Source organism: Homalodisca vitripennis, chromosome 3 (genome assembly GCF_021130785.1).
Source record: "Homalodisca vitripennis isolate AUS2020 chromosome 3, UT_GWSS_2.1, whole genome shotgun sequence".
In the NCBI taxonomy this organism is placed as follows: Eukaryota; Metazoa; Arthropoda; class Insecta; order Hemiptera; family Cicadellidae; genus Homalodisca; species Homalodisca vitripennis.
The window spans coordinates 125,487,125-125,500,410 of record NC_060209.1 but is presented as its reverse complement, the minus strand read 5'-3'; the positions used below and the strand labels follow the sequence as shown (position 1 = coordinate 125,500,410).

General features: G+C 31.8%; 1 protein-coding gene across 1 annotated transcript in view; it reads right to left on the bottom strand.

Annotated features, from left to right (window-relative positions):
• The window catches only part of LOC124357496 (neuropeptides capa receptor), a 103,697-nt gene that overhangs the window by 64,428 nt on the left and 25,983 nt on the right, over positions 1–13,286 (bottom strand). Inside the window, exon 2 of the mRNA XM_046809350.1 lies at positions 1,399–1,705. Coding sequence (XP_046665306.1) covers positions 1,399–1,657 — 259 coding nt within the window. The 5' untranslated portion in view covers positions 1,658–1,705. The remainder of the gene's footprint in view (positions 1–1,398; positions 1,706–13,286) is intronic.

Sequence of the window (13,286 nt, the reverse complement as noted above, 5' to 3'; positions counted from 1 at the left end):
ATATATATATATATATATATATATATATATATAATTTTTCAATTAACATTGAATTACAAAAAGTATTTGCTCCGCTGGGACTCGAACCCGGATCTGTCAGTGAATGTGAATGTGCTACCCATTACACCATAGAGCCCTCACTTTTTACGATTCAATATATATATATGTGTGTGTGTGTGTGTGTGTGTGTGTGTGTGTGTGTGTGTGTGTGTGTGTGTGTGTATATACATATATAGTATATTAAATACTGGTGTGATTTTAAGAAACCGTTTACCATTAGATTTGCTCACTGATTTACAGCCCTTAGTTTAGAATAAAATCTGTCATATTTAGATGTTATATAGATTTAAATTACAACTAATAAAATTCAATTCATTTTTATTACGTAGTAAAATTTCATAAAATAATGAAGAGCATTTGAATAATTTATATTCCTGTAAAATAATCTTTATAATCGTAAAACTAAATTATTGTATTACAAAACGAAAGCCTTTTTACTAATTTTTTTTCTATAAATATTAATATATCTTGAGAAAAAGAGATCTATTATTTTTATTTGCGTTTACTTCTCTAAAGCGGTAATTGATTTTTAAATTTTAGTTTCATTTAAATTTCAATAATATTTTGTATATTTTTAAAGCAGTTAAGTAATAAATTTAAGCACTTTTGTAAACATTATGCAATTGTTTTATTTTATGTTTGAAATTACCTATAGATGTGCATTTAGTGAGTTAAATAGTTAAACGAAGAAGAAGGTCCTTTAATTAGGATACAATAGAAACCGTCGGAAAAAAACCTTACTGACTGAAATGTCATATTGAGTGCTTTGACACAACACAATTGTGACCGTAGTATCTATTTACCGTAACTTTAAAACGCGTTAAAATGTCATACTGGCAGGTACACTATGTGTTATAATGACTAAATATAGCAAACAAATCTTAGTAATTTCCTTTGGTTATTTTCCACAATTAAAAGTATAATTAAGTGTAAATTTCAGTAGTAGCTCATTATTAAAGTATATTTTACTTATTCTTGCCAATCACTATGCATATTATAAACATATTGTATTGAATCACAAAGGTATGACCCACTCATTACATTAACTTACCTTAATTATCCTTATGATCATCTTATTTCCTAATTTAATTGCATATATATTTTAATTTATTATTAAATTAAACTCTTTGTATTCTTATCAAATAGTCCTGCAGTGCTTATTTATGTATTATTTAATTATAAATTGAAATTGAAATCAAGCTTATAAAAGATTTATTAGGTATTGTAAAAACAAATAAAAATACAAAACAATAGTAACTGTTTTATAATTTTCTAACACAATTTATTAAGCATGGGTATAAATTCCATGTAAATAATACAGCATGAAACAAGACTTACCAAGAAGTAACAACGTGACGTCAGAGACCGCGAGACTGAACAGGTAGTAGTTGGTGGCGGTGTGCATGTTGGCATTGGTGGCGATCACCACACATATGGCCAGGTTGCCGAGGACCCCTGTCAGGAAGATCGTGCAGTAGATCACTGTGATGGGTACGACCACTTCCAAGGGAAGACGCTTGGGGCCACGCATCATCATCAGGTACTCTTCCAAGGTCATATTCAGTGTCTGGTTCAGCCATAGTTCGTCCAATGACATACCGCTCTAACGACAGTTGTGCATTCTGAGCAGTTCTAGCCAGTGTACCTGGAAAATGTACAACTCATAGATCTTTGAATGCTGTATACCTGTAAGGTAGTACACACAAGTGATCATTTAATTACTTATTCAATATAGCAGTTGCATATATTATATCTCTGAAGTGAACGAAAACACTCATATTTAAATATTGAATTTCCACAGCTATTAATTTTACTAGAATGCGATTTACTCGTTCACATATTACTAATTTACTTGAATTAAATAAAAATTGATTCATTGGTATAGTAAATAATTTAATATTCTATTATCAATATGTGTATGTGTGTGTGTGTGTGTGTGTGTGTGTGTGTGTGTGTGGGCGCGCGCCCCCACGTGTGTGCAAAGAATGTATACAAACTAGTTCTGCAAACACACATCCAAGAGGCCTTAATTAAGATAAATATTCATGTTTCCTACTACTTAATCATTTATCAAAGGAAATTTTTAAATATTTTTGGTAGCTGATCCATTGCATTTATTTTATAATATTTGTTGTTTTTTTGTTACAGTTATTACTTTCTTTTCTTTCATATTAGATTTTTAATATTTAAAAAGTTTTTATTTATCTCAAGACGTGCACCATATCTATTAAAATTTATAAATGTTTCAAACCATTATACAATGGTTGTTTTAACAGTATAACTTTTTGTATACATCAATATATCATAATAGTAAATGTATAATATTCATGATAAGTATGTATAACAACACATCTATAGCTATAGTTCTACATAACAATGTAATATGTTAACAATGTTATAGATGTACTATACAATACATCACTTGAAGTTAGTGTCCCTCTTGAATTTAGGGCTAAGAACTGCATCTATGTTAATAATGGTGACTTTTATAATACGTAGAATAGTAAATAGCATGACAACGAACATGTCATTAAATGATTAGCTGTGATATTCAATTATATTACTCATACTTTAATAACTACTATTAACCATTTGGGAAATTGGTAAATGCCGTTTGATTAAGATGAGAGTGTACTAATCCCAGTGGATCCTAGACTTGAGTCCACAAGAGATCTCGCAAACACTGATTACCTTAGTACTGAAATAGATACAAGCCCGATGTTCCCTACTACCCAGAATACTATTACTGTTTATGTCTGTGGCTGACATTATTTCAACTTAATGGTCCCTTTTCCCTCTCTCTATGTAACCTTCTTCTATTTAACTACTCTTGTTATTCGTGTGTGTTGTTTTTTCTTTTAGCGTTTATATCAAAGAAAAGAATGTAAACAGTCGGTAAATACGTAACCGGGTGCTGTCAGTAAACATTTAAGCGGAGCCTTCTGAATTCAAGGTGCTCCTCAACATCCGCTCTTACCTAAACATTGAGATTGTAGCTATAAACGTAAAACTATCCTACAACCCTCTTCTGATTTCTTTTCAGTACCTATTCTTTCACTTGATCCATGTTTAGAAATGTAAGAAATTCCTCCACCAATAAAAACAAGAAGGTAGTAGAAGGTAAGGTTATGTACCTTTGCTCACCATACTATATAACCGGTCTTATATTCCGATTAGTCAGAATTTATTATCCGTAATATTCACCTTTATACATATTCTCCTTTGGGACGAGAAGCTATTATTCTACCAAAGTTCATGCATAATAACTAACCAACCCTACTCTGGCCAGTACCACTCGGAATTCGAGAAAGACGGATTTAAGAAGCAAAACATTTCTCACCAGTCAGAGGAAAATAAAAAAGAAGATAAAGAAAGCCATCTGAAGGGAAAGGAAGGCGTGAGCGGAAATGATCTAAATGTCACGAGGCTGAAGCGAATTCGTGATGCAGTATCGGAAAATATGCGACTCGGTGGATATATGCGTCCAGGAGCCGAGAGCCATCGTGCATTGTAAAAGCATAAAACCTGGTTTTTCTTGAAATACATTTCCCCAAAGAAAAAGAAAATATCGTCAGTCACGCTAGTGTTTTTGGTGGAGGTAAATAGAGTATCAGAAGAGTTAAAATTATAATTGTAATGATATTATAATTTCTTCAGGTTATATTTTTCTTGGTTTTACAGCTATAAAGCAACTATTAGATCTTGGGAATCCAAAATCACTACTTTTGCAATATTTACTTTGTGTTTTACACAAATGTGCATAAAACACTGCCGTAATTCCTAACTGGTTTATACTAAACCTGGTACGGAGAGCTATGTCGGCCAAACTTATTTAGTGCTAGAGAACAAATGTCTAGGTAGCAGTATTTTTATCCCTGCTATATAACAATATATACAAAATATGAAAATAAAATTTCAACTAATTTCAAACAGTTCCAATAACGCTCTCTTTGATACCTCTCAAGGTTTAAGATGATTGCCGTTCAAAGTTTTCAAGTGGAATGGTTATTTTTCAGTAACATCATAGAGCAAAACGAGAAAGGATTTTATAATTCTCAAGTAATTAACAACTACTACTGTTCTTACTAATCAGTTTTATTTTAAGTTTGTAAGACAGTGGCAATACAAAAACTTTTGAGAATTTGACAGTAACATAGCGGAAATGAGAGTTAACAAAATAAAATTACGGCTATTATTGAGTTTAATTTTATTTCCGCTATGTAATAATTTCATAATAATGTAAATATTTAATATCGGAAATAAGAATAAACACAATAATAGCTGTAATCTTAAATGATTGAAACTAAACTTGGTGTGAAGATAGTACTTAAATATATTGGATAAGTATATTAGCTCATCTTAATCTAATTAAAATTTATAGATAATGGTGTACACATCTGTTCAAAACGTTTTTTGACAAAAATGATATATCTGTATAAATTTTGAGCAATTACAATAGATTTTGTATTTACTTCAGTTTTACAACTCAAGGTTTTCAGATGGTGACAATTCAAATATTATGAAAGGAATTATATCCTAGTTATTAGGGAACTTAGAGAAGATTTTTTGAATTCTGCTGTTTCTACAAGTTTTTTATATAAGATTTCAACGTTGTTGTCGTATAAATTTGTGCAAACATTGTACGACAACGTCTAATCAATACAAGTGAGTACGTCTACAAACATATCTAACTGATTGCAATCTGATCAAGTGCACATTTTTAGAAATTTTACTTATGAGTTCATTATTATTTTAATATATTGTAATTTTTGTGTTTATAAGAAGGTGAGACTTATATGTGTGTATATATATTAAAATGCCACTCATTAGCAATACGTCAAAGCAACAACTGTGTGAAAATGTGTGGTAATACAAATTAAAGGTAATAATGCATGTTCAGTGTCATGATATATAGATGATACGCACACACTAAGTCCACCTCTATTTTGATCAAAGTGATATCCTTAATTTTATAACAAATAGCAAGAAACAAGGAATGTCAATATAGTTTACTGTAAACACTTAACATTAACATTAGGTAAACACATGGTGTACTATAAAATGTTATTGTTATGAATGATCTTTACGTGACACAAGGACCGTGAGCTGTCTTGTCATGACAATACACACAACAAGTAATGTCAATATAGTTTACTGTAAACACTTAACATTAACATTAGGTAAACACATGGTGTACTATAAAATGTTATTGTTATGAATGATCTTTACGTGACACAAGGACCGTGAGCTGTCTTGTCATGACAATACACACAACAAGGAATGTCAATATAGTTTACTGTAAACACTTAACATTAACATTAGGTAAACACATGGTGTGTACTATAAAATGTTATTGTTATGAATGATCTTTACGTGACACAAGGACCGTGAGCTGTCTTGTCATGACAATACACACAACAAGTAATGGCTAAATAAGCTCTGAGAGGTTGAAACGTACACGCGCGTCGTGATAAATAAGGTACAACCTTATGAGGATAAGTCTTATTTATCCTCATGTATATGTATGTTCTTTTATAAAGTTCTTTATTGAAGATAATGATTTAAAAGTATAACAGTAATAAAGGCATTTCCATTCGTTATGTAGAAAGCAAAAAAGAGCACGACGTTTTGAAAAATGTGCTCTCTTCTTTAGGTAAGACATAACGTAAATCGCCCAAAAGCGTAAAAAGTTCAGACATATAACAAAACACACCAAATTAAAAAAATTTTAAGAAAAATCTGTTCCAAAAATATAAACATTGTACCTGTAAATTTAGGAGAGACGCAACAGAAAAATAACAACGAAATAACGAAACATATGATAAACGACCCAAAGTTGGAAATTTCGGTACTGTATAATAAGTTCCTAAATTTTAAGTAATTTTTTCTTACGTCATTATAAAGTCAAGGGCTCAACGGCACCCCTGAAATAGCTTGGGGTTATTCGAAATTAAGTCGGCCTTTCATGAAAGGAGTGGATAATATTCATACTTTTTTAAATTATAAATTTGAGAAAATTAATTCCGATTTGCTAAATAAATCACCATAAGACCTAGGTTAATAAGCTAAAACAATCTTCAGTGACCCCCCTCCCTCCCGGCTGTTTCTTCTGGTCTTCAAGTCCAGACTACGTTTAAGCCTGCTCGGGAGGCAAGGCGTAGGAGATGTTTGTTGAATGGCCAAGTATTGGTGGAATTGATAACAGTTGAACTTTAAGGGACCGTGCATGCGGCCTTAAGAATAAGTATGAATGTTAAGTTCAGCTCTATTTTATCTTCCGCTTAGTGCAGCGTCTGAAATCTGCCGCTGTCACAGACTTCACTCTATGACTAAAGTCTGGAATCTGTCGCTGTCACAGACTTCACTCTGTGACTAAAGTCTGGAATCTGTCGTTGTCACAGACTTCACTCTGTGACTAAAGTCTGAAATCTGCCGCTGTCACAGACTTCACTCTGTGACTAAAGTCTGGAATCTGTCGCTGTCACAGACTTCACACTGTGACTAAAGTCTGAAATCTGCCGCTGTCACAGACTTCACTCTGTGACTAAAGTCTGGAATCTGTCTCTGTCACAGACTTCACTCTGTGACTAAAGTCTGGAATCTGTCGCTGTCACAGACTTCACTCTGTGACTAAAGTCTGAAATCTGCCGCTGTCACAGACTTCACTCTGTGACTAAAGTCTGAAATCTGCCGCTGTCACAGACTTCACTCTGTGACTAAAGTCTGAAATCTGCCGCTGTCACAGACTTCACGCTGTGACTAAAGTCTGAAATCTGCCGCTGTCACAGACTTCACTCTGTGACTAAAGTCTGAAATCTGCCGCTGTCACAGACTTCACTCTGTGACTAAAGTCTGAAATCTGCCGCTGTCACAGACTTCACTCTGTGACTAAAGTCTGAAATCTGCCGCTGTCACAGACTTCGCGCTGTGACTAAAGTTTGGAATCAACGTCAGTCTGAAGACATCTATAAAAGTAGGCGATGAGGAAGCATAAAACTCTTTGCATAAGAGACACCCAGATGCTAGTGTCCTCATTGACTCATTAGGTGCACAATTGAGTAGACTACAATGTTTCAGACACGATCCCAAATCATCACTATCCCAGAAGATCCCAGACAGTGCACTATACGGGAGGTGAATGGACCTGAAATTAACATTCGTATTTAATCATAATCCCCCTCCCCCCCCATATCTTCGTTATGCTTAGGAATAAGATTGGGCCAGAGTGGTCTACTGTAGTTAAGGACTTTCGTAACTTCCCGCTAAATTATCAGTGAGACAATATGCCTCTAATATACTACTGTAGTATATATTAGAGCAGATATGTACAAGTGGAAGAAGTTCCTGTTCATAAATAAAATTTAAGTCTAGTACCACAGAGAAAGTTGTAAGTTGCATTTCCAAGGGACGTATTGTGTCAGAAGTTGCTGTAACCTCTGAATAAGACAAAAGCAAACAGGATTTAGTATTAGAATATCCATTGTTTATGGACAAAATCCTATAAGATATTTTCATCCTTAGCAGATACCAGCTCCTTCACATCATTGTTTTCCAATAAATAACTATCATCTAACTACGTGAGTGATCACAATTTCTCACATACTTTCTTTATAACAGAACTGGTAGAAAATATGATGCCAAATACACTAGAGTAAAGGATGTGTGTTGCACACTGCAAATTTATTACAAATCTGAATTTGTCTAATAGTATTTAATTAGACTTACTTTTATATTCATATTCATTTTTAGAAGAAGGAAATATTCGTTACATAACGGAACTACTTCATACATAATTCGCAAAATCAGTCCCAGTACATGCGAATTCCAGGAATATTCAGCATCCTATTGTCGGAAGAAGACATGACTCGCATATTATCGTCTAGAATAGAATTCCGTATTAGTTTCTGCCGTTTCTTAAGATGTACCGTTTTAAATAATGTTAGTACGAGTGTCACAAGTGGCTACTAGAGTAACATAATTAAATTCAAATAATGTTTAATTGGATGTAAAAAACATTAGTTAAGCTATAAATATGCTATCAACTTATATTATTATATTAAAAACGTGTGTTATAAAGGACATTTTAAAATATGATTTAATAAATGTTCAAACTTTTGCACCTTTGTATTTGCTGTAAATCTAACAATCCCTGTTATTGTATATTTTTGTATCTTTCTCTACAACTCGGTCCAATAATTTCGTACAAACGTTACACCCGGTTTTCTTCACTGCAGAAAAGAGGTAAATATTTTATATAATTTTTCGAAAGTTCTTAAAATTATAAAATCCGAAATTAATTATGGAAATTATCCTTAGACATGACATTTTCCATGAAACTTTATTTCTATATAGGCAACATCGTGTTCTGGGATGGTGCATGTCACTCCATGATATTTGGAACCGATTTTAACGGTATTGTGCGTAACTAAGATGATAACGATGTAATCGCAGAATAAATAAATTTGTACACTAAATGTAAGGCATTTTAACACATAACATAGTAATGGATGTAGCCTATCTGTCCGTAAGATATCTCGAGAAAGACTTCATCTGTAAACCTAAAATTGTACATGAAATTTCTACAAAGACGAGAATGAGTTGTAAATAGTGCATGTCCAATTCTCCATCAATGGGATTTGGCCATGCTAATAAACTAGTATTCTAGCAGAACTTCTAATTTATCTGTGGGGGATGTGAAAATATTCTCTTCTGTGTGATTGCTTGTTTGCTGTTGGTAAACATCCAAATAATGATATTGTGTGTGTGTGTGTGTGTGTGTGTGTGTGTGTGTGTGTGTGTGTGTGTGTGTGTGTGTGTGTGTGTGTGTGTGTGTGTGTGTGTGTGTCAATACTTGATGTGAAACTTTACCTTTAGCTGAATTTGTTCTCGAGATATCCTGCAAGTACAAAGATAGGCATAAGAGAAAATTTACCAATCACTTCAGTCATAAGGTTCTTAACACTCAACCAATAATTGTATTTCATATCACAAATAATATTTTTTACTTTCAGGGGATTCGAACCCGTATTAATTGATCTAAATCTGTAAGCATAAAAGAAGTGAGGCTAGATAACATGAACTAATGATATATATATACGTATATATATATATATATATATATATATATATATATATATATATATATATATATATATATATATATATGTATAAAAGAAAACAAAACACGTTTCTTCAAATTGAAATGCTTAATATTTCGTTACTTTTCAGTAACATTATCAAAAGCATGTATATAATAAAATATAAACAAACACAAGAATGAAGGTTATAAAAACATTTCAAACAACAAAAACATATGGTATCAAAACAAGTAAATTAAGTACATACATATATAGTATATATATATATATATACTAATAGACTAATAATTTGTTATAACGCTATTGTATTTGCACTGCAATAAAACTCGTTTTAAAAATTCGAAGAAAAGAGGTAATAATAGTCCCGTTTGCATTGATTTCTGAGCAATATGCTAATATCATTTCTTCCACGTGCATCTGCAGTACACCTCAACTAAACCAAGCTTAAAATTTAAAAACTATCTCCCACAAGAATATTTTACATTTTATCAGTCTGAAGGCATTAATTGATTATAACAATTAATAAGAATATCCCGAATGAAATATACTATATTCTCGTAGTTTTGACTCCATTGCAGATGAGCTACTGTTATTTGAATACGTATTTATTGTTACGACCTCAATAAAGGTGTGATTTGCTTCCTATTCAATTTATACGGATTTTTGATTGACATGATTTGATTGGAGGATACTCTACAGAACATGTTCAATTAAGAAAAAAATATTACTTGATTTGCAAGAATATCTTTTTTGGAGTTTTTCATTTGAGAAATTTCCTTTTCGTTATCATAATTTACAAATAGCTACTGTAGTAAGCTCTATATTCCCATACTTCTTTTATTTAAACGCGAAAAATCAAAACGAGAGAGTCATTTTGTAAAAAGGTTGATTACAAATAATTGAAATTAAATTTGAATTTTTATTAAAGAGTTGATAACAATGCGCATTTTGAAATATAAGCTCTATAAATAATAGATAATAGTACTTTATATGTACGATTTTAGTGTGCCCCATTTTAATAAAGAATAATACTACTCGTACAAATGCTACATTCATCCAACGGTCAGTTGGAGTAGACGTGACTAGTGAACTTCCGTTAATTTCTCATGAGTTTATTCTATTAAAACGTTTTCCTTCCATATGAAATTTAAGTGTTTCTAAAGCTGTATGTATGTAGATATTTTTTATTTGTATATGAGTTTAGTGTTTAACGTATGCGCTGTTTTCGTACGTCTTCTGTCAACCATATTGGAAATGGATGCTGTGGGCCTCAAGTTCTTCATTCATAAGGTAAATAAGGTAATGAGGTAAGGCTTAATGTATAATATAATTAATTGTGACTAAGATGGAATAGAGATGTATAGCATATGCCAAAGTAAGAAATACAAATACTCCAGCTGTATTTTTAATAAGTTCAAGGAAAAAGATATTCTAATTTGTATCTGTAGAACGTGTTTTATCTTGTCCAATTAATGAAGAAAAGAAGGAAATAGATATATCAATTAAAAGGTTTTTACGTATCAAATATAGCTTCAAATTATAACACTTGTTAAGAGTCTATTGCCCAGATTTAAATATATTATTATAATTATCAAGTTATGCCAGCTTACTTCCCGCACGCACCTAAAAGGTGCATGGGGGTATTAAAAAACTGCATGTATTAGTTTTCTGAATCTTCTGCATGAAATGTATATGTTTTGCATGTATTCAACGATTTCCTAAACAAATATTTTTGAACTTGAAAAAAACGAATAAGAAGAAGAGAGTTCTTTCAATGTGTTTTACTAAATAAAGGTGAACTGAGTGCACATTCAAGGACACTTCATGCTTTCCATTGTCTCCTGATATGTTCCCTATAAATGAGTGGTGTACTATTTCATGTGAAAGTAATATATGTAATCAAGTTAGGTATAAAATAATTGAACACAATTAATCTTTAATGAGCTAAAGGGTAATGCCGTATAGGTGGTAAAAGTTGTCACTACAGGTTTATATTTTAGGTTGTTTTTACTACTACTACGATATTAAATATCCGCTCCTAACTGATGAGGTGATTAAAATAACTAATTAAAAATAAAAATAATTATGTTGTATTTTAAAGTTTTATTTTAACAATTGTTATTTACGGAGAAATTTTGTTAATTAGTAAATGGTCGATTTTAAGAATGTAGTCATTTTAAGATTGCATTATACCTGTTATAGTATAATGTAGGATAATATGATAAAATCAGTAACACGGTCTCTAGTCCTTTTCTAACGTTGCTGAGTTAAACAACCACATTGGAGATAAGTGAGCTAATGTCTGTAAGAAAAATTAGCCCGTCTCAGACACGAAACCAAATTGCCCGAGTTGTGTCCGTAAGTATTAATTTGGTGCATAGTAACCAAGCCGGGAATTTCGTTTTAGTATTAACATTCAGTGTTGTATTGCACTGTAAATGAAAATTATGAAACTCAGTTCTTACCTTTTCGTTTTTTATGAAAGGCAGTAAGGACGAATTTGCACGTGCTTAACACTTCCGGTAAAGCAGTTTTCATTTTATTAATTAACGTTGCGGCTTAAAGCTAATTAGTTTGTGGTTTTTTAGGTTGGTTCGTTAGCAACATTCTGTGGTTAACATTTTTGAGGTCAGCATTTCGTAGTCAACATTTCGAGGTTACTAGCTTGCATGATCATGCATACAGAAGACTTAACGGTAGATATTTTATTAGGAAATTCGTTTAAGAACCTTGTATTGGTAAAAAAGAAAGTGTTCAGGGCTATAGTAAATTTTTTTTCATAGACTGTCAGCAGTTCGTCCCAGAAAAGTGTTAGTTCATAATACCATATTATAATTACTTATGTTTGGCTCTAAAGGTATCAGTATTAATGACAACATTGAAATCATAGCACCAGGAACTGTACCTTTTCCAAAAGTGTGGACTCTTCATGTAAGTATTGACATCATTTAACAACATCTGTAACTTTGTTATCAGTTCATGATATTATTGTGCCTCATGTTTTCACTCACCGACCAGAGAAGACTATTATGCGTTGATTTCCACTCTAGGCCTGTAATACAATTTGCAGCTGATGGAATTAAAAGAAGAGAGTGTAATTTACAACTATTTATTTTCGTTTCCTTTATAGTCTGCAAATGTAAAATTTTGAAATTCCGGACATAATCCGCTGTTATATCATGTTGTTTCAACTAACGAAGTATATCTAGAATGGAAACAAACATATTTAAAACGCTGTATGCATAATTTATGTCCTAAATCTATTCTAATCACTTGCTGTGAAAACATAAGGAGCTCGAAAATGTGTTGTTATTTAAATCCTAGTGCTGCGAAGCGCAATTGCAATCAATCCACCACCGGCACTTCTCCTGTCACCAACGCCACCAACTGTTGTATCCAATATCCTTGAGTCTGTCTTTTACGACACTCCTAATACAAAACACTACGGTCTAGACTATGTGCAACTATAAATACTTACTTTCGATTGATTTATTCATTATTGATTTGCTGGTGTTGATAATGCTATGCTCGGTTTTTTGGCCATTTTAATGTACTCCGGTTTTATTATTTTTTGCCATAGTCGATTTAGTATTTTTTTTTATTAAGAGAATATATACACTACAGATCTTAAAGCATACTTCTGTTAAAAAAACAACTAACATAGGTTTTATAACAGTCTTTAAATAATAACTTTGTCCGTTATATCTAATTAATATCTAGTTAACATTTGCTAAAAACAGTTAAAAATATATTTTACTAAAACTTTTAATTTTGGGTATGGATATTTTCTTATTATGTGATTTATTTATTTATGTACGCCACACTGTATAGCACTTAAATAAAAAATAATATTATTAAAAAAGATTGAATTATTGGCTCATAGCCTGTGCTATATATTAAATTTAAATTATATGTTGCTTTTTTATAAATTATCTACAAGAATGATCTACAAGGTGTTCGGCAAAACATTTTGAAGTAAGCATATCCCAAGATGTACGTTATTTTAAATTTATAGACCGTCCTCCATTGGATGTGAAGATTCAATAACTACCTAAAAACTATTTCTTAAGTCCAGTAATTATTTAATAAGTTTAACTTTCACAACTTGAGTCAAGACAAGAATACTAC